At 39.5% G+C, this 27,215-nt stretch overlaps 2 protein-coding genes across 3 annotated transcripts; one reads left to right on the forward strand and one right to left on the reverse strand.

Moving 5' to 3' along the window:
- The first annotated feature begins 3,779 nt into the window (after positions 1-3,779).
- slc6a4b (solute carrier family 6 member 4b) lies at positions 3,780-11,281 on the forward strand. The gene is made up of 13 exons (XM_075468006.1): positions 3,780-3,993; positions 4,817-4,951; positions 5,123-5,342; positions 5,494-5,632; positions 5,742-5,876; positions 6,915-7,018; positions 7,846-7,973; positions 8,098-8,210; positions 8,482-8,613; positions 8,783-8,882; positions 9,015-9,115; positions 9,678-9,845; positions 9,945-11,281. Exons 1-13 carry the CDS (start codon positions 3,792-3,794, stop codon positions 10,053-10,055), a joined length of 1,788 nt encoding a protein of 595 aa, XP_075324121.1. The 5' UTR covers positions 3,780-3,791; the 3' UTR covers positions 10,056-11,281.
- A 7,356-nt stretch (positions 11,282-18,637) lies between these two features.
- ankrd13a (ankyrin repeat domain 13A) lies at positions 18,638-25,793 on the reverse strand. 2 transcript variants are annotated; one of them, XR_012769928.1, is made up of 16 exons: positions 25,289-25,793; positions 23,887-24,022; positions 23,478-23,602; positions 23,322-23,367; positions 22,896-23,039; positions 22,583-22,772; positions 22,123-22,189; positions 21,936-22,017; positions 21,790-21,851; positions 21,573-21,703; positions 21,299-21,456; positions 21,091-21,219; positions 20,829-20,989; positions 20,644-20,708; positions 20,139-20,520; positions 18,638-19,965 (listed from the first exon to the last, which is right to left on the reverse strand). XR_012769928.1 is itself a non-coding variant. In XM_075468015.1 (15 exons), the coding sequence occupies exons 1-15, from the start codon at positions 25,394-25,396 to the stop codon at positions 20,322-20,324; spliced, it is 1,803 nt and encodes a 600-aa protein (XP_075324130.1). In that variant the 5' UTR covers positions 25,397-25,793; the 3' UTR covers positions 18,638-20,321. The 2 variants fall into 2 exon arrangements, 1 of the variants encoding a protein (XP_075324130.1); XM_075468015.1 differs by having other exon boundaries at positions 18,638-20,520.
- Between the last annotated feature and the right edge of the window lie 1,422 nt (positions 25,794-27,215).

Genomic DNA, 27,215 nt, shown 5'->3' on the forward strand with positions numbered 1-27,215 from the left:
GGATGATGTTGTACACCGAGCTGTAGCTCACGACTCCGCCTCTTAAAGACAGATCCAGGGCTGCCATTGGCTGGGCCAAACGTCAATAAACAAGTGAGCAGTTGTATTTAATTGCCTAAATATGTGCTGTTGGCAAAACCTCTTACTAATATTCTGTTCTTAAATAAAACTGGTGATTTTTCTCACAATGAGTAAAAACAGTGTGTGATCTGCTGTAAAAAATACTTTATACAAGTTACTACTAAATTATTACTCATTTACAAACAGCTTTCAACGGAAATCATCCTTTACGAACTGAGTAATTGCTTAACTGAAAAAAAAAGGTGAACTATACATTTTTTACTAGATTTTCTAACAAGAGAACATCTTTTCTTAGTGCCATCTTGTGGTCAATAGATGCAAGGACAGTTAGGAGAGTAAACTCTTCCCGTGTACCACACAACACTGGCAAGAAACACAGATGGAAAAGAAGAGAAATGAATAGATACATTTAGTTACCAGTACGGATTTGTCACCAACAGATGTCAAATGTCTGGCCCTAAACTAAAAGTGACAATCAACAAGACAGCCCAACAGCTCAAACTTACTGAAAATAAAGCCAAACCATTGAATTCCTTTCTCACACCAATCCATACATACAGCAGAAAACCACACAAAAAGACTAAAGAGAAATCTCCATCAATATGTCATCCTCTTGAATGACATTCAAATATTTGCTTTGCATCAGTAAACTCCCAAAGAGATTTAACTCATGCTGTCCAGAAGATGGCGATAGTGTCATTTCAGATAAGATGCCCAAGATCTCTACAAGGTCTCAGGAGGAGCCAGTAAATCTATATGGGTTAGAACTGATCAACATTAATTGAAATTTGTCAACAGTTTTCACACTTATGTGCAGCACAAGAGTGAGACGATAGTCAATAAAACATCCATGTGAGTCAGAATGTGAGCAGAAGGAGTTGGTATAAGCTTCACTGAACTTAAGTGTGAGGTCTTGGGGCCATAAGTCAAGTTCTGCCTGGAAGACTGAGCTGTCAGGTGGATCAGCTAGTGAAAAGATGGAGTGATAACACAAGATGACAGACTGAGAGGAGCGGAGCTGGACCCCCTTTTTCCTCTGTTCACCTTGCTAACATCCTCAACATCCCCTCTCTGGGATGCAGTGGCTCTACATGATTTGAGTTAATAGCTTGAGTTGTTAATGTCAGAGCAGGACTTCTGCCTGATGAATCAGCACACCAGAGCCTCTCACCAGTTATTTCCTGCCTTTTTGTCAAAGTAAAACAAACAGGCCACATTTGTTTTTGCAGAGATAGTGTCTGGTTGTCCCTTCATATCACAGCGAAACTCAAGCGGTTAAAGTCAACCGGCGAAAAAAGCAGATGAAAGGAGTTCAAACTGAGACAGCGGGGAAAACTAAGTCAAAAGTACATCTCAAATGATTTTAAACCCCCCGTTTTTTTTAAATAACAGCTGTCATATCAATGTCCTCTTGCCTGTGAGCAGTGCGTTAGGGCAGGAGCCAACATGCACATGTCCATGTGTGATTAGAGTCGACATGCTCTAACAGGCAGTAGGGCATGTGATAGAGGTTCCTGTCAGTCCGATGTTCTTCTGCCCATATATGCCAATGCAGACTGACAGGATAGTGTGTTTGAGAGAGTCAATATTACATGGTTTAATGTTTTGTTGTGATGCTTTTGGCCCTCCGGAGCCCCTGAACTTAGCTCAACAACCACTGCCGTTCCCCTATCTTTCTATCTATCTATCTATCTATCTATCTATCTATCTATCTATCTATCTATCTATCTATCTATCTATCTATCTATCTATCTATCTATCTATCTATCTATCTATCTATCTATCTATCTGTCTATCTGTCTGTCTGTCTGTCTGTCTGTCTGTCTGTCTGTCTGTCTGTCTACCTACCTACCTACCTACCTACCTACCTATCTATCTATCTATCTATCTATCTATCTATCTATCTATCTATCTATCTATCTATCTATCTGCACCCTGTCGAGGCAAAAGTTCAAAGGGCTTTGTTCCTTCTTTGAGGAAGTGACAGGAAATGACTGCGACAACAGTTATTGAGCAGACCATCTGCATTTCATCATTTCCCAGTTTCAGGTGGGTCAGACAACAAATCATGTGACACCAGACCAGACAGTTTGGCTACAACTTGGCCTTTAAGTGACAATTTTCTGATGGTGCCGAATGATCCCATCTCAGATTGTGTCATATCCATTTACCAAAGTAACTTCATTTGATGCACTCTCTCTGCTCACACACCTACAGGACTGCTGCTCTCTTGATATCTAGTTAGTAGTCTTTTAAAATGGCCCCAAGCTAAAAGCAGTGGATTTGATTAAGACTTTTTTATTAGGTTTACCTGATGAGTGCAGTTGCGCTACTGTGATTCAATTTAGCTGTCTTCACCAAACCATATTAACATAGGAGCAGGATGCCAAGATGGTTTAAGGTGCTATTTATAGCTGTCTGCGTAATTTTTTTGCAGGTTCAAATATACTGACCGCTCACTGGTTTGAGCCTGATAATGAACTTTTCATCGATTTGACTTTTTGTCTCATTACTTTGATCTTTTGAAAACTTCTGTATCGTTTTACGTTCTATCTTGACTTTTTTAATTTTACATTGTGTCAGAAGTGTATAACTTTATCTCATATTTGTTGTGAGGTACTTGGCAGCACAGTTTAGAAATATACTGTAGAAAATTTCCTTCATCGACTTTAAATGCAAAATGTAAATACAGTTAAATTTTCCCTGAAAACTAATTCATTTCAAATACTCAAAGGCAGCATGTTGAAGCAGCACAATATCATGTAACAGCACATTGGCTACAAGCCTCTCAACAGATGCTGAATTGACCCTTATCCTGAGACAGTTTAATCAGTCTCAGAGTCCAACTACGGGCATTCAGCACCAGTTTTAAAGCCAACAAGGGTGAGAAACTGTAAATGTGCTCCAATGAATAAATAAACATGCTCTTTCTAATGATGACTGATTATATACCCCGGATTATGATTTTGTGTTAAAAAGAATAAGATGTCATATTCCTAAATCCCCTGTTCAATATTCTATCTTGCAACAAGCTATTTTTCTATCTTACTGTGAAGAGCAAAGTCCATGGCTTGATGCTTGGAGGCTGCAAAAGCTACAGAAACTTCATCATAGCTGGAATGTCAACATCTTAAACTCACTGGAAATTAGTAATATGATTTCCTACTAACCTTGTAAGCATGAAACCAATGATTTAAATGAAGGCTCTTTCCTGATCTAAGTGTATCTGTGGCATCCTGTTAAACTGTGTAAAAATACTGCATTAACCTTATAATTCCCTGGTATTTGTATTTTTTTTCCCTCCATTGCTTTGGTTCTGTTCTTGAGGATGATCGTTTCACACCGTTATTAAGGGAAACTCAGCAACACAAATACATCTTGAGAGCCGCAAGTACAACCTGTTGCTTTTGATTTTAAATGGGCTCCTGTAAGATTATAAAAAAAAAGTCTGGGTTATTGACTGGCTATAGCACAGTCAGTTTAGAAGCTGTAAACAAGTCTGAACTTTTGGGTTGAAATACTGTTAAAAGCTGCTCTTAGGAGAGACCGCTTTACATCTCCGCAAACAGGTATGTCCAAGTGTCCGCCGCAGCTCCATCAACTCCTCCCACTCGGACCTGTCATCACTCCAGGAGAAACATCCTCTCTCTGAGGAGCTGGTCCTCTGACTGACTTTTCACAGTCCGTTGCCCCGACAGGACTTAGCGACCATGGCCGGCAGTCTGACCCACCACGGCTCCCCGAACCCCGGATACAGCGCCAACAACGCTGTCACAGTACCGGTCATCACACAGACAGACTCCAGGGACAAGTGGAGCAAAAAGATGGATTTTCTCTTGTCTGTCATTGGTTTTGCGGTGGATTTGGGGAATGTTTGGAGATTTCCGTACATATGCTATCAAAACGGTGGCGGTAAGTGGTGTAGATATTTTAAACCACCTCATCAATATGAATTTCACGACATAAGATTTAATTAACTTGAAGTGATGTGTTGTTAAAGGTGTTTTAACAAGGCAGTCTAATTGTAAAAGTCACTGAAATTACAGGAGCTGACAACAGTAACTCTCCATGGTGCTGAAACATGCACGCCTCTGAAATGTAGACAAAAAGTTGATTCCCCGGATTTAAGTTTCATCTGTTTTGTTAAGTTCATGTGAGATTTTTGCACTGACTAATGACGTTTTACTTTTTCTTTGCGAAAAACGTTTTTTTTTTAAATTCTTTTCAATTGATTGTTTCTAAAATAATTCACAGCACAGACTCGTCAAGTCAAAGTGGAGATTAGTTTATCATTAACTTGATACTTTTATATCGTCAACGGCGGCTCGTTCAATAAGGCAGAGGAACAAATTAATTCAATTTCTCTTCAAACAACACATTGAAGGACATTAAGGCAACATTTGGAAGACACTGAAGGTTATTAAAACATATAATAATATTTGGAAATGGGTAAGAAGATCAAAAAAGATTACAAAGTTAATAAATATCGGACTGTGTAGAAATTTCATGTAAAAAATTCTATCCTCAGAAAAGTGTATCAGTTTTCACTGAAATTAAACCAGCATTAAAACAGATTCTTAGTTTAAGAGGGTTCTTGCTTAGAATAAATGAATGAATGAATGAATGAATGAATGAATGAATACATAGATAACTGACAGCTGCACTTACAATCATTGTGGCTTTCATGAACCACCCCTGTCTAACGCCTACAGTACCTTCATGCATCTCTGTGCAGGTGCGTTTCTGATTCCCTACATTTTGATGGCCATCTTTGGTGGTGTGCCACTCTTTTACATGGAGCTGGCCCTGGGGCAGTTTCACAGAACTGGAGCCATATCCATATGGAAACACATTTGTCCCATTTTCAAAGGTAAGACCTAAAACGGAGCTGGTCGACAGCAGATATTCTGATTAAAAGAGTCTCAGTGTGTAATAGTCTTCTAATTCTAGCTTGTCCAAAATTAATCCGAAGACTGCAAATGACTTGCAAAGCATGAGACAAATAGTAGCATTTAATGTATGACATGATTTTTTTTTTCAGGTATAGGATATGCCATATGTATCATCGCTCTGTATGTGTCCTTTTACTACAACACCATCATCGCCTGGGCGCTCTTCTACTTCTACTCTTCATTCTCCAGCATCTTGCCTTGGACAAACTGCGACAATGTGTGGAATACCCCTGACTGCACCAACTATTTCGGCATGGACAACGTCACCTGGACAAATTCCTCCAGGTCTCCGGCAGAGGAATTTTACACGTAAGTGCATGTAAGTGTGAGTAACAGAAACCAGATATAGAAATGGTTTCGCAGTTATACTCTGCACAAATGTTGCCAGCTGGTGACTTTGTAAAAGGTCTTCTGCTTTGTCGGGTGACACTTTGATGATTCATGTGTTTAATTTCAACAGGAGAAACGTTCTTGAGATCCACAAGTCATCGGGGCTGAGGGACGTCGGCGGAGTTCGCTGGCAGCTGATGCTTTGCCTTTTTCTCATTTTCACTATAGTATACTTCAGTCTCTGGAAGGGTGTTAAGACCTCAGGGAAGGTAGCACATGACGTTAATATACAATACATTATCATGCATCTTCAACATTTATGTCTCACCCCCCACCTCTCTGTTTCTCCCCCAAATTAATAACTTTCTGCTGCCTTAGGTTGTGTGGGTGACCGCCACCTTGCCATACATTGTGCTTTTCATCCTGTTAATTCGTGGGGCCACACTGCCTGGAGCCTGGAGAGGTGTGGTGTTTTATCTGAAACCCCAGTGGGATAAGCTACTGGAGACCAGTGTGAGTTGTGATACAATTATTTCATGTTCTTCATCCTCTGAATTATATAGTCAATTATTAATTAAAATTATCCAAATTATTGATTTAAAAAATCTGCACAGTAAAGAATTTGTAACATAAACAAATAAAAGAAAGGACAGAATGAGATAAAGATGGAACAAATATCAATATATCAACCTAAATACCAGCATTTCATCATTAGATGACAAACTTTGCGCAGCTTTTAATATTATCAACATAAAATAAATGTGAACTACTCATCAGTATGGACAACCATTTTTTGTTTTTTTTTTGTTCACCATTTCAATTTGATACATTTTCTCTAAAAACGGAAAGATGTGCTCCATCTTATTGTGTAAAACTTCTTATGAGATCTTGAACGTTGGGTAATACCAGAATGAAAGACTTATGACTCTGCACAGAGTTAACTAACATTTACAAAAACATAGACATCAGAGTCCACCTTGTAGAACAGATTGGATCAAATAACACATTTGTATCTTTAAAGCACAAATGGCAGTACTTTAAAATATATAGTTCTGCCAGTTCTGCCTACCAGCCCTTTGAGAATCTACCTATATTTCTCTCAGATCCCCACCTTCATCCCCGGCTCACTGCTGTTGTTTGCTAAACATGTGTCAGTGCTTTGGTTGGAGGCGAATATGGATGAGATGAAATGAGATGCATAAATAAACCTCAGAGCAGGATAATAAGATGCATAATTGGTTTAGATTTTCTGCCCATAAACAAAGGCCTCCCTTTCTGTGTCACTCACCGGTATCCAACGCTGTCCTCTTCTTTTTAATGCCGAATGCGAGCTCCTCTTCAGATCTCCCTGCATACAGCTGTGTGGCGACTAGTCCTCCACACTACTTACACAACATGTGTCTAACAAAATGACAGGTGATCAGATCACAGACAAAAAAAAAAAGAAATTAGGATGATGTTCAACCAGTAAAATAACCCATTGCTTCCTTGGTTGTATGAAGCTAAAGTCCCAGATGGGGTGACAAGTCTTTCTGTCTGTTTGTCATCTAGGTGTGGGTGGATGCTGCTGCTCAGATATTCTTCTCTCTAGGCCCTGGCTTTGGGGTCCTCCTGGCTCTTTCAAGCTACAACCCTTTCACTAATAACTGCTATCGGTACGGTGCATGAAAATCCAACAATTGATGACGCTCTGATTCACGGAAACCAGTGTTTACAGCTTGATGATATGAAGATGCTTTGAGAGAGAAGCTGACTTAATATTTTAAGCTAAGGAAACCAAGACTTTGTTGTTAACTCATTTAGCGCACTGTTGATGAGGGCAACAATATCAGCACCAAAATGGATGAGCACAACACGGTGGATGTACATGCTAAACTGCGTACTGGTGAAATTAGTCGTACAGTCTCAGTGTGATCGATGATATCGCTGGATCAAAGTGGTGTGTGAGGAAACAGTAGAAGTAGACGCAGAGATCACAAGTGAAACCACGTGCTGTATTTCAACATATTTTTCTGTGAGAACCTTCAAACACATTTCACTGATATACTATGTTCTCCTCAGTGAGCTAATGTTTTTCAACACAAATGTGTCACTTCCAGATATGTAGTTTTTAAGCTTGTTAAATTTCTAAAAGAATTAATAGACGGAATATGTTTTTTTTGTAACCTTTCATTTATTCTTTTTGGCATCGACTCATTGAATCATTTCTATTGCAAATCATTAGAAATATTTGACTGCATATTTTAATATAAATATGAAAGAAGCCTGAAGTTGAAGCTAACATGTACATTAACCCATTCAAACAACAGGTGAAAACGCTGGTGAGACGCCGAACGATTTTCACTGCAGAAATAAATAGATTAAATTGTCTAAGATAGAAATGAAAACTTAGGCTTAAAAAAGCTCTCTTGAGTTCAAGCAACATAACTTAGACTGATTTCTCTGCATATCCCTGAGCAGTGTTTAATTTCTTCCCCAACAGTGACGCCATTGTGACCAGTCTAGTGAACTGTTTGACCAGCTTTGTGTCGGGCTTCGTAATCTTCACGGTGCTTGGCTACATGGCAGAGATGAGGAAGGTGGAGGTTGAGGATGTGGCCAGGGATAAAGGTCAGCAAATGAGTCAAATCAAATCAAATCAAATCAAATCAACCACAAAATGTTCTTAATCCTTAGAATTAAATCATAAAGTCAAATGCTCACTGATTCTCTTCAATTTCTTTTTCTTTTTCAGGACCAAGTTTACTCTTCATCACGTACCCAGAGGCCATTGCGAACATGATGGGCTCTACCTTTTTTGCTATCATCTTTTTTGTGATGATGATCACTCTGGGGCTGGACAGTACGGTACGGATCGTGAATTCTGGATGATTTGAATCCATGATAGTGATCAATCAACACTTTAGAAATTTAGGCCACGACATGTTCTTATTTTCTGGCCTTTCATAGTTAAATTGAATTATCTTCATAATAAAAGTAGTCTTTTATTTGTTGCATGTATGTTTAATTTCTTCTATGTTATACATAGCTGACCTAAAATTTGACTTAAAACAAGGAAATTGAGGTCAGGTCAAGTGCATGTATTATAATCTAACTTGGTGGCCTTTGTGTGTTTTAGTTTGGAGGGCTGGAGGCCATCATCACTGCTGTGCTGGATGAATACCCAGATCATTTCTCTCACAGACGTGAACTGTTTGTTCTGGGCTTGGTAGTGGTCTGTTTTATGGGCTCTCTCAGCACCCTCACAAACGTACGTTGTTCCAAACATCAGACTGTTTAACTTAGAAAACACAGGCACCACTTCATCACTCCAAAACATTATCTTCAAATCCATACTGTTGTGAGCCTCAGTCGGTTCCAGATACATTGTTATGAACTCTAACACCGATATTAGTCATCTTCTGCTCAAATGTGTGCAGGGTGGCGCCTATGTGGTGAAGCTGTTGGAGGAATTTGGTGTAGGATGCTCCATTATTGCAGTGGGTTTCCTTGAGGCCATTGCAGTTTCCTGGTTCTATGGTACAAACAAGATTTTTATTGACTGTTTTTTGTTCCCTCTATCTGTAACTCACACTTAGACCAGCTTTAGAATAACTGATCGTGTGCAACAAGAAATACTGTGAGATCTTGTACTATTTTTACTGCTTTCAGGTATCAAAAGGTTTAGCAGTGATGTTCAGGCAATGCTGGGCAAAGCCCCGGGATTATTCTGGAGAGTATGCTGGGTCGCTATCAGTCCAGCATTTCTGGCGGTAAGAGAATGGAGCTATATTAACAGTTAATCCTTGCATACTTTGAACATGAAAACCCTTTAAACAGTTCAAATAAGAACAATCAGTTTAAGTTATCCACAGATCAATGGGCTGGACTCTTAGATATGAGTGAAAGTTTGTTGTAGGATCAATGTACAGCTTGACTAGTGACCTTTGAAGGCTGCAGAGACCAAAGAGGTTATCCCCCCATGTAGATCAAACCCTCACTATGTGAAATATCTTCCTTTTTCCATAACATATATATTGCTAAACACTTGAGCAAATGTCACTCTCCTTCTTCTTTACTGAAGTCGATGTAAGACACCTCTTCACCTGAATTCTAATTAATTTGCTTGTTACCAGTCGAGGAAGATCATTTGAGGTGGTTCTTTTTGTTTTGCATTATAACATTGTTTTAACTTGATGTATTTCATTTTAATGTGTGGGATTGTGACTGTGATATTGCCCTGCCACAATATTCTTTATGTAAGAAGATAACGCAGCATTAGCATTTATGGAAATTCAAAATGTCAAATGGCTAATGTTTCCCAAATTTGGTCAGTATATCATAGTGAGCTCCCTGCTGAAAAAGCCATCCCTCACGCTGTTTGATTACAAGTACCCGGACTGGAGCATCACAGTGGGGTACATGATCGGCTTCTCATCCTTCATGTGGATCCCCATCTACATGGTCTACAAGCTTGTGTGGACTCCTGGTTCTCTAAAACAGGTCTGTGGATGGAAAGAAAGACACAAAATCCTTAAAAAAAAACACGTTTTCTTTTGGAATAAATCTCTTGATTTCCCTCCGTTGCTTTTTTTTTTGCAGAGACTGGCAGTGTGTCTGAGACCAGAGAGGACCCTCCCAGAAATCCACAATGACAGCCTCAACATGGCTACTGTACCCCAGAGAGATATAAACTCCTCTGTGTGCTTGTAAATGACTTTTTCCGACCACAGTTTCAAGTTATATGTGATTGAACCTGAACGTGATCTGGCATCATGACATGTTGATGATGCCAGCCAACTTTCACTGCATACGTCCACTCTGCGAAAAAGTTAAATGCTGCTACATTTGTAATTCTAAGAGGAACTGAGATAGCAATACTCATACGGTTGCTCCATGTGTGATTCAGACCTGCATCATTGAGATAGTTTATAGTGTTCTCATACCGCCATTTTCAAGCGTAATTTTTGTGGTTGTAGTGGTCAGTGGTAAGTTCTGTGGTCTGTCTTTATTCAAGAACACAATGCCAAGGACATTAAAATGCGTATTTTTAAAAGAACATTCAACACATCATGTTTGCATCGTAGGAACATCTTATATTTTCTCTAATTTGTGAAATCCCCTCTGGAAGCAAAGGAGGTGCCAGCATTTAAGTAGTGGGTTATAAGCTTTTAATATTTTAACATTAGAAACTAATCAGAGGAGCAGCGTATTGCATTTAATTGCAGATTAAAAAAGACCAGACCCAAATTAGCTTGACAGTTATTTACAGTATTTAGTGGATGCTGTTCATCATAATTATAAATGCAGGCCAGTTCTACAGTTATTTAACAGGGTTTCATGACAGATAGATATATCTGCAAAATAAAAGAATAAATAAAAATAATCATAGTAATAAAATAAGTTTGTTTTTCCCCAACAAGTGTATCCTTCAAAATGTAAGTGAGGCGTGCGTAGACAGACCAAAAATGGTATTTTAACTAGAATCATACAGTGTATTGTTTCACAAATAAAGCTGATTTCTTGTATTTTAATATAACATGTAACAACCGTTTTCATAACAACTCTAATTAATTCATGTGCAGCTCTATGTGTTTCATCTTAGATCTTAAAATTCAAGATGTGATTCCTAGTCTTCATCTTATGGCTTCACTCAACTCCGGTCAGACTGTTTTGCCTTAATCTGGATACATGTACAAAAATGGTAAAGGTGGTATTGATATTGTGCCTGTCCAGAAAACGTTTTCACTCTAACTGAAGACTGTTCAGATGTTTTTGCAGATACACTATGTTTTAGTCACAAGTGTTAACTTACCTAAAATGCTTTATTCAGAATATAATGTGATGATTGTTGTTTCTCCCTTAACATGGGTTCTCTAAAGATGTGTATAAAGTGACTTATAGTGTAAATTTCATGATTTACGTGTGTTTCCTTTCATCCTCAGGCCTTTAACATGAAAATAAACAAACGTTGAAAAAAAAAATCACACAGTATTTTGGCAGTTAAATTCCACTATTCATGTTAAAACTGCTTTTGTTATCTGAAATGTAAATGTCGAGGAGATTTGTTCTTGTACATCTCCACGTGGGGATCTTCATGTCTTTGTAACAGCTGTTCACCGCCATTAGATATTCTAATTAACAAGCTAATTTGCAACATTCAGAATCCATCAACATACAAAGGAACAGAGAGGCCTAAACCTTTAAATCCTCCTCCTGAAACCCTCACACAGGGATTACTATTGCCCTGCAGATTTTTACTTATTCAACCGAAATGTATACGAGTCAGGTTTGATCACTTACAGGATGACAGGTATGAACATCTACAGAGCAGAAAGTGGTTCGGAGCAGACGATTCCCCGCAGAGCTGCTGCTGGTTGATGGACGTGCAGATCAAAGCCCTTTTGTATCAGTGACTGCCATTGAAGTAGAGAACAGGCGTACACAGGAAACACATAAAAGAGAGACTGATAAATATGGTGGTTTCTCCTCCAGCAGACACCGGCAGCTTGACTAATAGTATATGAGAGAAACGGCGAATGCTGGCACCAATAATTCTGAGGAAACATACTTCAGTGGACCAAAAGTGATCACACAAGACAAAAAAGAGGAATTACAGGATTTATACAGTTCGTTACATTAGTTGAAACATTTCAAACGTTCTGTATTCTGCTGTCAGGAGAACATATTCTCACCTTAGAAATGACTGCTTCATGTAATTGTCTCAATTTGCAAACTGTGTGCTTATCTGCCAAAGGGCCATGTGATGAGGCAAAATCTTTGTGAACAGATAAAGTTTGTAAACAGATAAAGATTCTCATTTACTCTGTGTTTTCCTATAATAACTCTTCCTGCAACCGCACAGGTTAACTTCATCTTTTGAAGGGCTTTTCTTAATCGGTTGGTCATTACAGTATACTTCCAGCTTACCTCTGTTCCCTTCTTTGTCTCAGCTCTAACTGTTATAAGTTGTGCTCAGTGAAGCGGTAGCTTTTTAATGTGATCCAGAGGCTTTAACAAAGTTGGGCAAACTTTTTTTTACCATGGACATGGAGAAATCTGCAGAAAAACTCAAATTAGAAGAGAGCATTGAGAGCATCATTATTACCAATATGATGAAGGAAGCAAGTGGCTGTTTTTCGTAAAAGTTGTCACATGGTCTCGTAAATTGATGTGAATTTTATGAATGCTAATCCAACTTTGTTATCATATTCTTTTAAAGTTTTATTCAAATATGTACGGCTGAACCTTGTGACGAGAAGAAAATAGAAGTTCAAGTTTAGATCAAAATATTTTGTTATTTTAGGAATTTGTGTCTAAACCTTACAAACTGTAGCATAATTGTTGTTTTATATGACAGCATTTCACTTTTTTATTGATTCATATAGCTATAGACATCATGCGTATGTGTAAGTTCAGGTTTTCCCAATTTACTTTGTTTGAATTACATTTTAATCCTCATTCAACTAGTTTACCTACCAATAACAGAATGCTTTATTCGTATTGATACCCTTTCCCTGTCACCATGAATAAAAATTTGCTTCACTTGTGCAGTTAACTTGATTTTCAGCAGAGACAGGGGATGGCCTCTCAATGATGCACTGAATATAAATACAGTTGAACAAATAAATTAATTTTAATCAAATAATGCAAATCTGAAACATATCTGATCAACTGAAATGTATATAAAAGGGTGATGGATAAATAAAGAAAATATCTGGGTTGAGGTGAAGCACCTGTCTGTCTACCGTAAGACATCCTAAGACAACACATTAACAAAAGTTAGGCTCATAGATAATGATTTAGGGGCACAGGAAAAACATGAATGAATCTCAGTATAATTTACATATGCAGGTACACTTGTGCAAATTAATGTCCTTTTGAAAATGAAAAAAAATAAAAAAGTTGTGGAGAACATTCACCAGCCCCTTGACATTGGTATGGACTTGTCCCTTTTAATACTTCTTAAATGTGTATATTTGTTATGCTGTAAATCAGTGAGCAGCAGAATGACTCACTGCAATGTGGAATTTAGCTGTCCACCAGTACAATGATTAGTCAGTCATTTTCGTGAATGACAACATTTGGTGAGCACTGGCTCCCCGCTTAAATCTAACTGGTCCCTGAAGTGCCTCTGTCCAGTCACTTTGGACTTTTGCAGCTCTGTAAAAGTTACAAACTGCGAAACTTCAAACACTTCTTACAACTGTAATGATGCTCTGATTGTATTTTCTGGAAAATAAGGCACTAAAAGGGAAAAAAGAAATCCAACATGTTGATGAAACTGGTAATTCCGATGAGAAATAAATACAGCTACTCAAAATGTACAGGAAGACAGCATGATGTTGAGTTCCACTTGAATTCGGAGGCTGGGAGTTCCCAGCCAAAAAAGTCAACTGCAATGTACCCAAGAAGTTGAATTTTGACTCGGAAAGAAAAACCTCACCAACTACTGTCCAGCCTCTGTCAGAGCACATTTTGCTCTGGTGTTGTATGTGCAAATGAATGTGTTGTTATAAGCTGGCCTACCCTGGTCAGTGAACACAACAATGAGCAAATCTTACTGGTTTTCCAGCTTACAAGTAAAATACATTCAAGTCATGCCCAGCTCTGAGTTCTGAAGTCTGAGGTAAAAGGACAGCAGTTATATTTCATAATCCTTTCTCAATTGATAATTTACAATATTACCATTTTGTACAGGAACTGTGAATATATAGATTGTTGACAAACTGAAAGGGAAACCTGAACCCTTGACGCTGACAGTGAGGATATCTGGTGATTGATTTTGCTGGATTGGTTTTGGTCTACTTGTCCCAGTAGGAAAAGCAGTCCCTGCAAATCCATACAAAGTTATTCTGTGAGATAAGCTTTAATCCAGTGATTAAAAAAACAAAACAAAACGATGTTTTCTTAGGAGAAGTTTCAGTGACCCCGTCCATAGAGCACAAGATGTCAGTGAACGCTTTGATGTGCACGGACACGATGTGCCCTTTTAAACGTCTCCACGTCAAACCCAACTCATTTTTTTCATTTTGGACTGATGTATGGAGGCAGCGCTCTCCATCATCAAAACACCAAATGTGGGACTATCTTCTACACCCCTCTGGTAGAGTCCCATAAATACAGAAGAAAAGCCTGTTTCTGTCAGCAAATGTTGGCCCAGCACTGTCCTGAGACACTTCATGTTTGTTTTCGCTTAATTTGTCATACATTTGAATGAGATTATCACAGTATTTTTAGCTTACATAATTGCTTTAACATGACTGGCTTATTAACCTCTGATTTTATCCCTTCCTGGAGGGTGTTTTCACTTGACTTCTCCTGGTTTCATTAAATGCTTCGCTGCCTTTATGAACAAAGATCAGTTATTTTCCTCACTGCTCAATAAAACAGGGTAAGATTAGGCCAAATTAGTTCAAACAGTCACTGAGATTTTGAAGCATCAACTGACTAAATATTCCTGTAACTGCTGTGTGGTATCATTTCCATAAAACAGCAAACAGTTGCATCTGATGTGTCGTCACGTCTGCTGTCATGACAATCTGCTCATGAATCAACAGGAACATCTAAAAAGTCCCCGTCTCATGCTCAGGATGAGTTCACAATTAACCTGGGTGCTTCATCTTGTTGAGTTTATTAACCCTGTCAGGTGGACCTCCTTGCTTAATCAAGTTGCAGCATATTAAAATCTGTTGAATCTGTGTAAGTATTTTCATGTATCCAATTAAAACAGAACCTCTTACTTTGTGCCATAATCAAAGGCTCTGTTGTTACAGTAAATTCCTCCAGGAAGCCTGCATTTTTAATTCCAGGCCACCGTGAGTGACATTTCCTGATGTTCATTAGTCTTCTTTGCCAAGTAATCAGCAGCTGTAAGAGTCTGTAATGGAGTGCGCTCTTCTATAGAAGATGAAGATAAAGGCCATATACACGAGTTATGCAGAGAAATTATATAAGCATATTACCCGAAGGGGCTTGTTCTTTCTGTTTTTTCCTCATTGCTCTTTGACATTTAGGAAATGAGAAAGGTTTCTTTTATGGTTTTATGGTTACCGGTAAGAAAAGAGATTTCAAGCTTTTCAGCAACCAGAGCTGCAAACTGATCCTGTGGTTAGCTCAGCCAACCTCACTAAACAATTAATAAATCAACAAAATAATGAAATAGCATTACATTTAACAATACAATTTCTGTCAAAACTCAAGCAAATATGTATTTGATTCACTAGATCAAGCTTATGATACATACTTTAAATATTCTATATTTGATTTTCTTTGTCTTTAACTACAAATCAGTGAATAACTTTGGGTGGAAAAAAGTGCTTTTGGAAGGTTGACTTCTGGTCCAATTAGACCAACAACCATCAAACAATCAATAGATTAATCAGCATAATCATAGTTATTCAAAAGTTGAAAATAACTGTTAGTTGCAGCCCAGTCAATTGCAATCTAAATATGCTAACAAGAAAAGTCCCAAGTTGCTTTAATGTCAAGGTTGCACCCATTTAAATATAAGGTATTTTCTTTACCAAATCATTATTATTATTATTATTATTATTATTATTATTATCTTTTGTCCATTTAAATTCCCCAATTTTTTTTTCTTCCAGTCCTCCAGACCCCAAACTGACACCCTGGCTTGTTTGGCTCGCTACAGTCCGAGTATTTCAGATTATTTCGGATTACTTTCAAAAACTAAATGCCTGACACATTTGGCGAAAGGAATGCAAAACACCTTGTTTTACAAGTTGTCAGGATGATTTCTTGGGAGGAAATTATGTAGGTGACAATAAGGGGGGTTGTAGTAATTTAAAGGAAACGTCCTATTTGATGCAAGTTATCGGTTAAACTAGTTTAACCACTAATTTAGAATATGGACAATTCAACGTTTCTAAAATGGCTTGAATTTTTTTTTTATTACCGGTTGTCGGATTAGCTGCAATTATATCAGCTGTCAGACCAACTATATCGTTTCACAACACAGAGACGCGACGGGTTTAGGACCCTGTTTAAGCGGAAGAAGAAAGTCTCCCTTCCACCATCATCCTCCTCCTCATCCTCCTCCTCCTCTTCCATCCTCCACCACTATGATGCTGCTTCTCATCCCTCAAGCTGTAATAATGTGTTGTGGTGTGTTAGTGAACGCTCAGCACGAAGACTCCAAACTGACCGAGAGGCCTTTTGTGGTGCTGCAGAAGCAGAATTTAGGTGAGGCTGATGCGCGACTGGAAACGAGTGTGAGGCCTGCCTGCCTGCATGTGCCGGCTGGGATCCAGCTGCCCCACAGCCGTTAGCTTTCTATTCGCTGTATTTGAGTCGCTTGGCCTTTATAGTACAAAGTAAACGACTCGCTAAAAGATGAATGAAAGGCTGCGGTCAATTCTCCCCGGTAGAGAGCGTGTTATTGTGCTGTCACTGTGTTCTTTCGTCCCTACAGTCACTCTGGGGAGTGTCCTCGCCGTCCTGCTGCTGCTGATGATTGTCATGGCTGTGTGTGTCTACAAACCGCTGTCCCGACGCTGAAACTGTCCCGAAACACAGAGGCAAACCCGCCGCTTCTGTCCTCCGAGTGAGAAAACACACCTGCTCCCCCAGACAGCTCCCTGCCGACGGGACCAGTCTGGGAAACCCTGCCATCTAGCTGTCAGGCCTCCTCACTGAAAACATGCACTGTGCAGAATTACTGTTAGCACAGCTTGGGTTTGATCTGTTATTGTCTCAGGACTCTTCTTCTTCTTCTTTTTCATGTTTTGATGGTGTAAAGCAATTACATCTACCAAGAGTGGAGTCCAAAAGTTTGTGCATGTGTTCGCTTTTTAAACTGGAGATATGTGAATGCCATTAGTACAAAATGAAGTGACAAATCGAGCGAGTAAATAGGAGCTTCCTTGACATGAAATCACGGCTCGACTAACGGCGCCTGTGGGAACAGAGCCTGAACACTTTGTGGAAACCGGATCGGTTGCACCGTGTAAGATAGAACAAAAGTGATACACATCAGACAATCAAAAGATCTATATGTGAGGCTTGTTCTCTGAGAGATAGGAGGGAGTTTTATCCCAATTACAGAATTAGCTCTATAAAGACAGCAGGATTTTAATGAGCTGTCCAGTGTTGGCTTCCCAGGATGAGTGTCGGCTATAACCTACTTCTCTGGAGGGGAAGTGCGGCCTCACAACTGGGATGGGCTGAGCCATACCAGCATTTCCCAAGTGATGGCTGTTTTACGAGGAATACAGATGAGAGAGATTTACAGCAGTGTCTCAAACTGACAGTTAAACACGCTGGGAACATTCGAGTCTTTTGGGGGGGGTTGCTACCTGTGTAGTTGGACACCCTGACTAAAATAGAGGTAGCATTCTTCTTTGTGGCGAGCGGTTTATACTGTTGCAGAACAATGAGCCTGAACACATCGCAAAGCTTTGAAAGAACTGCTCGAAGACCAACGTGACGGTGGACTTTCCACTACAGTCACGTGAGCTCACTGGACATTTGTTGGTGGCACGTTGGTGGAAGATTGGGGAAAGCTTTGCGTCACAAGAAGCTTTTCAGGTCATCATGGAGGGTTAACAGGCGCAGGAGATCTCAGAGACTGACGTGCGTCTTTGTTTAGTTAGAAATTCATTTAGTAAAGAGTGACAGGTCTGGCAAGGGTTTTTAAAAATGTGTTTGTACTTTACTCTTAAAGGAAATACTCTGTATTTTGTTTGACGACAAGCATTTCTTGCATTTTGAATTAAATCGACTTTAAAGTTCTGCAACAATTACACTAACAGAAGGGTCTGAGAAGTGATTTTTGTCATTGCTTTTGTCTTCCTTGATCAGAGCAGAGGAAAAGGTGTTTGGCGCTTTAGAGATTAGATTTACAATGCAGATGTTAGCACTGTTGCCACATGGCAAGAAGGCTCTAGGTTCAAATGTTGGCTGGGCCCTTTCTGTTAGCATGTTCTCTGTGCATGCAGGGTCCAAAAACATAAAGGCGAGTTTTTTTTGGTGATTTGAAGTTGACCCTAGGAGCGAATGTAAATTGGCAGCTCAAATAGGCTCCAACAGCCCTCAGTCTCCTTCTCTGTGACCCTAAACAGGATGAATTTGAAAGGAAAATGAAGGTCAGGGCTTAAAGCACCTCTCTCACCTGCCAAACAGAAAATCCTTTCGTTTGCACATAAATCATGAAAAGCTTTGATTTTTGGAAAGGTTATTAAGTACAATACAAACCCAACTCTGATAGAAAAGCAGATGGCTGCTTTGTTTTACCAGATGCATTTTTGCAAAAGAAAGTACCTGAACTACACGTGTCGACTTCATGGAAATAAAGTGCTTTTATTTAAGAACAATTTTTCAGAACAACATTTTCAAACTGACACATTCTCTCTTAAAAATTTGAACAAATTTATATAAAAAAAAGAAAGAAAAGAAAAATTGTTCAACCCGTGCATTGCAAAGATTGGCATTAAATTAATCTTTGCTAGCCTTCACAAAGTTGACTGTTCAGCAGTTTGGCAACTTGGTCAATACAATTAGTTGTCGAGCTGAAGCGCCCCGATGTATTCAAATGCATCGGGGAAAAAAAAAAAAAGATCCTTTGAAAAGTGGTTGGATTTCAGTGAAATCACCTACAGTGGTTAATGCGTGTTATTCAGCATCACTCTGCTACAAATGAAAACTCTTCATATTGTTTTCAAGTTGCAAAAACTTTAAAAAGGATTTAAAAAAAAGACTTTCCAGAAAATTTAGTCTGAATGGCACTCCTGAAAACTGTTACCGTGCGTCCACCCCACCCAGCCTCTTCAGTTTAAAGCAATCCTTGGCACATGCTGAAGAAACTACTGCTACACATGCTTCGTTTTATTGTCTGCGATGTCCATCGTTCTGCTGAGAGGTTGTGCATTGTTCATAGCTACGAAAGGCAAACTGTCCTTCTGAACTTCAATAATCTCTGCTACAGTAGGTGTGAAACTGCTTCATAGCAGCATGACAGCTGGAAATCCACAGGCTGACCGGTCTCTGATATTGCATTTTTGAACTGAGGTGACGTTGCTCCCTGACAGTTTACAAAATTAACCATTTTCTAACCAGAAATCGAGAGGAAATATCAAAACTTAGGTCATAATGGATGACGCCCATTCACATCAAGGCAGAGATGAACTAGTTATCAAATTTGTAGCCGATTAAATTTTTTTTACCTCACAGTAATATGCTTTTGCTTACCCACCTGTAGATTGCACGTACAAGATGTACATGAAACTGCATTTATAAAGGAATATTTAACTATCCCAACTTTGTGAGCTAATCTTGGAGCATAGAGTGATATGTGTAAGTGGTACAATTCCGTACCATAAACATTTACGAGGCTACAATTTCACATTTGATCAATGAATTTCAAGTGAAGAGTAAAAAATGGTGACGGTGCTCAAAGCTTTCGGTTTTGTGATTCTGTTTTCATTCTAGCCGTCAAAGTGTTGATCTTGAGTGGACTACCAAAACTACATGAAATTATCTGGAGTAGTTAAAAAACATTTGGGTTTATTTTGTTTTTTTCCCCCAAAGAACCTTAATTAGATAGATTAAGTCTTTCTCCTGCCAGACAACAATATGATGAATAAATATGGGTGCGGCTGCAAGTCTGAATTGGAAAAAAAAGAAAAAGAAAAAAAAAACCAAATTAAATGAAACATGATTACCCAACCAAAATCATCTCAGACAGTGTGTGAATTAATCAAGATGGAGACAGACGCCAAGGTAGAAATATATATATATAAAAAAAATAAAAATAAAAAAGAATCTCTTGGCTCTCACCTGAAATACCTTTAGGGAAATAATGAAGAATTAGATGTTGCCTGTGTGAGACTGATCTGTTACAGAAGGAGATCTGCGGTTGCATAGATGGAGATATAGCAGGTAGGAAGGGAAACTGAGGTGTGGTTGTTGCTTCTGGATCTAGAAAAGTAGTATTATTATCATTATTCCCTCTTATTCCTTTTACTTCTCAGTGAGCGACAGCTGCAATATCCTCTCCAGGTCCTCTTCCTCCTGCCTCCTCATCTTATCCTCTTCCTCTTGAGCTCGTGCAGAGAGCTCCATGGCCAGGCGGAGCTCTGAGTCGGGGCTGGAGGCAGAGGGGGAGCTGGCAGGGCTGGAGGTACTCTCATATTCCACCAGCACACCCTCTGGAATACTCCTAGAAGGACATTGAGACGGGCAAGTGAGAGCTGTTATTTTTTACTCATGCATACAAGTGTTTTGCATAAGTCACTTAATCACATGAGAGCATATAGGTATGACATCATCAACTTGCTCCTACCTGTCACTCTGGCTGCTTGGCATTACATGTGTGAACTCTCCGTCAGGATCATCCCAAATCCCCTCCTAGAACCCCACAAACAAGTGTGCCATTTAAAGGATTTCAGTATTTTACATGAACTAACACAAAATGCTTGACATACATTTGTGTGCTGGGGGAATTGCAATTGAGACGATTGTTCTGACCTGGCCAGGTCCTCCGCGAGACTCCAAAAGACTCTGATGGATGGCGTACTGCAAAAGCTCCTCATCATTGTTAGGCACGGGTGCATGGCGGCTGCCCCCTCGGCGGTGATAACCCCCAGGAATCTCAAACACTGAGGGACACACCTGAAACAGAGGTGGTGCTGGGCACGTAAAACCCCCAAGACAAGTGCTTTAGTATCTACAGACACGTGGACTTTGTTTTAATACAGCAACACTTCTGAGTGTCCGGCGGCATAGCCACCTGTTGCTTCTTCATCTTCTCCTGAGGACGTCGGTGTGGCCGCTGTTGTGCTCTCTTCCTCTTCAGAGCTGCATTTATTTACATTACCAAATGTAATCTTGGCATTCAGAACATGAAACAAGGGAATCTCTGCAAAAGTGGAACAGAGAGGATGAGGGGAGCCCTCAAAGTGCAGCCGTAAGAGAAAAACGCAGGAAATGTCACACACCTATTTTGACAGGAAACCCAGGAGGAAACTTCAGAGCTACAAAGTCTCGTAGCCGTGCAAAATGGGAACTTGTCCTAGCCATGAGATCAATGATGGGGGTCACCTGCTCCACCAGGGACAGAGGATGATCCTCACTCATCCACAATGTGCCTTTGAACCTGTGAAACAAAATTCAAAGAAATGTAGTTTGAATATGCTTGCAAATTATATAGAGAATACAAAGCCAGATTAAATAAATGATGAGGCTTTTCCAATCCATTAAAATGGGACCAACTTCTGCGTTCGAATGCTCAGTTCAATGGGACGGCCTATGTCTCTGTTCCCGAGGTCAAAGTCAGGATCAAAATACTCCTCTGGGGTGATCGCAGTAGGATTGGTTGCAGTTGCATATTCAAGAGTTAGGTCCTACAAAATCAAGCAAATACCTGAGATGAGCTATAGGGGTGGAGAAGAAAAAAGGTCATTTCTAAATGGCAAAGTGCACATCTTACTCCCTGTGCACTGATATGCTGCTCCACAGTGCCCAGCAGAGACTCCAAGATGTTCCTTTCACCTTTAAACAAAAAAAGAAGTCAGATGCATAAGTACACTATGCTGAAACAGAAAAGTTAACATATGAAGAATGTTTTCCGCTTACTTTTAATCCTGGCTTTCTCTTCATCTGTCAGGTGCTCCGTCCTTGTCCTGATTACCACATTTACATTGTTGACACTGAAAACCTGAGAAAACAACCAGGACCTAATGTCAGATACCATCATAAACAGGCTGTACTGTCATCAGTGGCAGTGTAATCTGGTTTTAACAAAAGTGTAATGGAGGCGAACCTTTGCTTCAAATCCATTGACAACTTCTGTTTTGTCACTTCTCCAGCCCCAAATGCCAGCCTTGCTCCTGTGAAAAATGTGGGTGTAACATGAGAAACTAAAAGAGATTTTTCTTTGAGTTTAGAAAGACTTTTTACACGGCAGTTATAAAAAAAAAAAAAAAACACCAATATTTAGAACTACAATGATTGTCACATGTCTTGTAAAACTGACACCTTCAGATTAAGATTAGCTAATAACACGATAACCCATTAACTCATGCTTTTTGTGTGATGTATGAAAAATAGGTCAGTGTGAATCATGAAAACAGGCCTGATGTTAACATTGTTTACACAATAAGCTCGATGGAGGACTACCGACAGTAAAACAAGTAGATGTCACTGTGAAGGCTGGTTTTGTCTGATTAAATGAATTCTTATCTTTTCATTGTGAGAGAAGAAAAGCAGAAAAACCATCTTACCTCTCAAAAGCAATATCTTTTGTGTCCAAGAAGGTATTGACGATAGGCGTTGTCAACCTTTTGGCAACTTCCTGTTCAGCAGGTTGCATTGACTCTAATGTGACATCCTCCATTTCTTGGGATATGTTGAAGCGTTCAATGTCAACCACTTCATCATCATGGTTCACCTCCATCAACTCTGCACAAGTATCTGTGTGAGTACAGATAGGGTTATCCAAACAGCCCATTCAGGAAACAGTACAACTCTTGAAGAGACCAAAGGCAACAAGCTTTTTTTTTTTTACAAACAGATGAAACACACACACACACACACCATCTCCTTTGAAGATGTAGCTTCTACGGCCTCTGATCCAGGTCATGTTTTCGAAGCCTAGCAGAGTGGCATCCACTCGCAGGCAGGCTCCACTTTTCCAAATACGACATACATCACTTGGACAAACCCGGGACAGAAGGGGGACTGTGAAGGAACAGCATATCAGTGTCTCACAATGGAAAGAATATGACACATTACTTAGAAAAAAAGAACAAAAGAAAGGAAAATGGGACAGGTATGTAGGTTTGGCTGTGTGCCCTGGTGAAACATGGGTGCTACAGCATTAGAAAACACTGTCTTTGCATACTGAGAAACAGCTTATTAGCCTGTTTGAAATGAGTATGCTAATACTGACATCCACATACTTTCTTATTATACTGTCTGTCTACAAACATTTAAAATAATAAATAAAAAATAATAACTTACTCCAACTAGTGAATTCCCACTTCATTTCCATATAGAAATCTGGAGACTGTGGATGAAAAAAAACCCCCAGCACAATTGTTTAATTTAACAGTACATGTTTCCAGGCAGACACACAGACAACGACAAGAAAAAAGGAGTCAAATATGGTATAAAAACCTCTCGGATCTTTGACAGCAGCTCAGGCACTCCTCCCAGAGCAGTGGAGGCTTTGAGGTAGTCTCTGCGTTGAAGCACTAACTGAACCATCTCTGGGTCTCCGGTGCTGACTGCTTCCTGCAGCACTACACAAACAAGTACAAATAAACCACTAACAGCATCAGTCCCCATGGTGTCGCAGTTATCTATCAAGAAACCTCAACAATGATGGTGAGTGTTTTTATTGCAATTGTGCAAGTCCAATATGCACCAGAAATCCTGCCGACAGCAAATGAGGTTAAAGAATGAAGGGCCCCCAAGTCAAACAAACCACAATCTGATTTAAGAAGGAAATCTGCAAGAGCATTGAAGGAAATGTACATGGTGTTATAGTATTCCTTGTCGTTTATAAGCCAGATTTAGAGCTAACCTGTCCAATTATAGACATTTTCTTTAGTCACTTGAGCGCCGTGCCTCAGAAGGACTCTCACAGACTCCAGGTGTCCAAGTGACACAGCCAGGTGCAAAGGTGTCCGACCTCTGGGATCCACAGTCTCAACATCATTCTGAGAAAAGAAAAAAAAAAAGGAAAAGAAAACAAGCCTGTTCAACTTTGTATAATTTAAACTGTTAACCTGTTCACAGTAAATACTGCAGGCTCAACAACCTGTTACAGGGTCTGGGTATGTTGTACAGAGTAATTTGTGTTGGCCTTGTAATCGAAGGATGTCATACAATAACTCAACACCCTCTTATTTAGGTCTTTGGTGGTAATAACACAGGACTGCAGCACTCAGTACACAAGCATCCACTCTGTGTTTCATATGAGTCAACGCTGTAAATGTGGCATCAGTAAATGGCAACCACATCAGTCAGAGGTAAAGTATTCAGATCCTTGAGTACCAACAACACACTGTAAAAGATCACAGCAATAACAAGTACTAGCCCAACACTGAAATGATACAAAAGTATGTTAGCATCAAGAAAAACACTCAATTCTTATGAGTTCATTGAAGTTTTGTTTATATTGTGCCAAATCCCAACAAATGTCATCTCAAGGCACTTCCAAGAAACAGTCCAATACAATCCAACTCATTGTGATACATCTTCTTTACTCTCCAAATGTATCAAGTTACTATTTTCATTAGAGAATAATCTGCTCGGCATCTTCCCCATTAACTGATTGGTGAAATAGTGACAAATAATACCATAAGTGTTTCTTAAAAATAATCTAAAGGTTGCTAATTTGAGGTAATTGAACTAATCTATTGACTGGATCGAATATTTTTCCTTGTGTGTTTGTGTGCAAAACACCTGTTTGCAACGCTGTGCTTGAGTCTATGTGCTTAGTTACATCTCACTTCTGCTATCCATTAGAGCCACTAGATAATAATCATGATGCAGAAATTAGGATGACACCACAACAGTTTGCGTGAAAAAAAGTCAAGACACAACTCATGTGCCAGCGTAGTACACGTCTGTCCATTTTGAAAGTGAAACTCTTTGTTACCAGTCGGTTACTCAGCTCCGTAAACACGTATTTAATAATCAGTTGGAGTCTAAATTCAGGCTGGAAACAATTACTTTGTTACAAACCCTGGAGCAGTTCGTACCAGGATATTTTAAAGTAGCTTCGTCGTCCAAATGTGCTATTGTGTCAACTTTGGTCTTAACAGATAATCAAGCATTGTTTGTGTGTGACTTCGGAGCATCTGTCAACACCACTGGCCTACTTAAACTGGCTCCGGACACTCAGCAGCTCATTCATGGCTTCATTTAGCTAGCAAAGCAAGGGTGTGTGGGCTAGCAACAACGTCTGCGTTTTCACCAACCTGTGGTAACTTTACTTGCTCTTCCAGTATCCTGTAATCATTTTCCCACACGGCGGAATGCAGGGGGAATTTCACTCTGATGCCTTCGCTAACGTTAGCCGTGGACATCTTCCTCCTTCTCGAGCTTTCAGTGTTGCCAGGCTCCAACAGTTTCAGCCATGAAAGAAGCTGTAGCAGCTACAGGCTAGTCACGCAAAATGTGCGTGCGACACATATTATCCATGTCTTTACAGCTGACAGCAACGTCGAAAAAAATCCCCAATCCAGTGACCAAGTTTCCCCCTCAAGCCTTCTCCTAAATAAAACTTTTGAACAAGGAAGTGCCAGAAGCGGCACCCAGGAACAACAGGGGTGTCCTACATAGAAACTGACTCATTAGTCTAGTCGGTACCATTCAAATATAAAAACGTACCAACTGTCCTTAAAATGACAATCAATTTAAGCGTAACAATCGTTATTTTTTAGTCGACGCACGACAAAAACAAGATTAGCAGCTAAAAATATATAGTTTTCGGAAAAACATAATAGGCAGTTCCAGTTTGGACGCAACCATTCAACATGTCAGCACGGGGGTGGCGAAGTCAATGTATTCCTTTTTAAACGTTATATTGTTCATTTCTTTAAAATACGTAGGTGGATATATAATGAAATCATCAACGAAACAACCGTGTGGTTGACCAGATAAACAAAAGGTCAGTTTTGCCTCCGATATTGCGATGGTATTGCCGCGTTTACGCATCAGAGAGGGAGGTTGAAAATCTGAAATTGCGCGACCAGTTTACTGCTGTGTGATTAATCACAACTGTGTTTTAACGAGCTGTGGTGGACCGTTCTATCAATCTATAGTCAAATTTGCTGTCCGTTCTCTGTTTTACTGAGTTTATTTTTCAATAGAACCATAACTGTAAAATCCATTCTGAAAATATACACGGATCTATGTACACAACTGTAAGGTTACTGTACATCCCCCCGTTGTTTTGCACCTGTTTGCAGTCGCTTTACATCACTCTTGTAATGTTATATTTTACAGGAGATGATTATGCGAGTCTTAGGGGTCATTTCGCATTTTTTGTTGTAAATTTTTGTAAGTTGTAAGGTTTTTTTGTCCTAGGGGTCATTTTGTGTCTCGACTTGGTCATCATGCATGAGTTTATCCTTGGATCTCTGTGAAAGTTTAGCTTGTCTTTGGTCATTTGGCATCTGTGTGGTCACTCAGAATCTCATTAATGGTCACTTTGCAGATCTGTGTTTCCATTTTGCGTATATTCAATATAATTTGGCACCTTCATCATCATTTTGTGTATCGAGGTGTTCTGTATCCCTCTGATATGATCTGTACATACCCTTGTGGTTGTTTGAGTGACCACATATCAATGCTCATATATTTGTCCCTTACAGCAGTTAATAATGCTCCTGACCTGCTGGGTCACTGGGCCCGTTCATCATCCTTTCATGTTGAGGGCTAACCATGTGACCAATATAACTAGCTTGTTGCTTGACAATTATTTTTATTCAACAGTGCAGGAGTGGGTCTTAAAATATGTTTTTCCACATGGTAATTGAATTAATCGTTGTGAAACTGAGCCCTGCTGCACCGTGTCATACGGTGCACAGATCAAACTCACCTTATGTACAGCTCTACTGAGTTGGTTTATTTATAACCCTCAATTTGAGTTGTCAGGTTCTTATCTACCTATGCTCGTGACAAACTAAAGCAACCACGTTGTGCTATATATACATTTTGCAATTCAAAAAAGCTGCATAAGTTGTCATCGTGATTAGGATTCAATCACGCATTTATTACATCTTAAAAGGAGACGTTGGTTTTAATTGTTTTTCGAGGTTCATTACCTGACAGTCCGTCCTGCGGGCATAGTTAGCTTGTCTCAATGGGCCATAGTAGCAGCTGCTGCTGGGAATACTTGCT

This window comes from Odontesthes bonariensis, chromosome 6 (genome assembly GCF_027942865.1).
Source record: "Odontesthes bonariensis isolate fOdoBon6 chromosome 6, fOdoBon6.hap1, whole genome shotgun sequence".
In the NCBI taxonomy this organism is placed as follows: Eukaryota; Metazoa; Chordata; class Actinopteri; order Atheriniformes; family Atherinopsidae; genus Odontesthes; species Odontesthes bonariensis.

Excerpts from the sequence above, each read along its gene's own strand:
- slc6a4b (XM_075468006.1), top strand. The coding sequence starts at position 3,792 with ATGGCCGGCAGTCTGACCCACCACGGCTCCCCGAACCCCGGATACAGC. Across the intron at positions 5,343-5,493 it reads CCGGCAGAGGAATTTTACAC|GAGAAACGTTCTTGAGATCC; the intron begins GTAAGTGCATGT and ends TAATTTCAACAG. Across the intron at positions 7,019-7,845 it reads TTCACTAATAACTGCTATCG|TGACGCCATTGTGACCAGTC; the intron begins GTACGGTGCATG and ends CTTCCCCAACAG.
- ankrd13a (XM_075468015.1), bottom strand. The coding sequence starts at position 25,396 with ATGTCCACGGCTAACGTTAGCGAAGGCATCAGAGTGAAATTCCCCCTG. Across the intron at positions 23,368-23,477 it reads TGCTGTCAAAGATCCGAGAG|TCTCCAGATTTCTATATGGA; the intron begins GTTTTTATACCA and ends TTTCATCCACAG. Across the intron at positions 21,852-21,935 it reads AGAGAAAGCCAGGATTAAAA|GTGAAAGGAACATCTTGGAG; the intron begins GTAAGCGGAAAA and ends TTTTGTTTAAAG.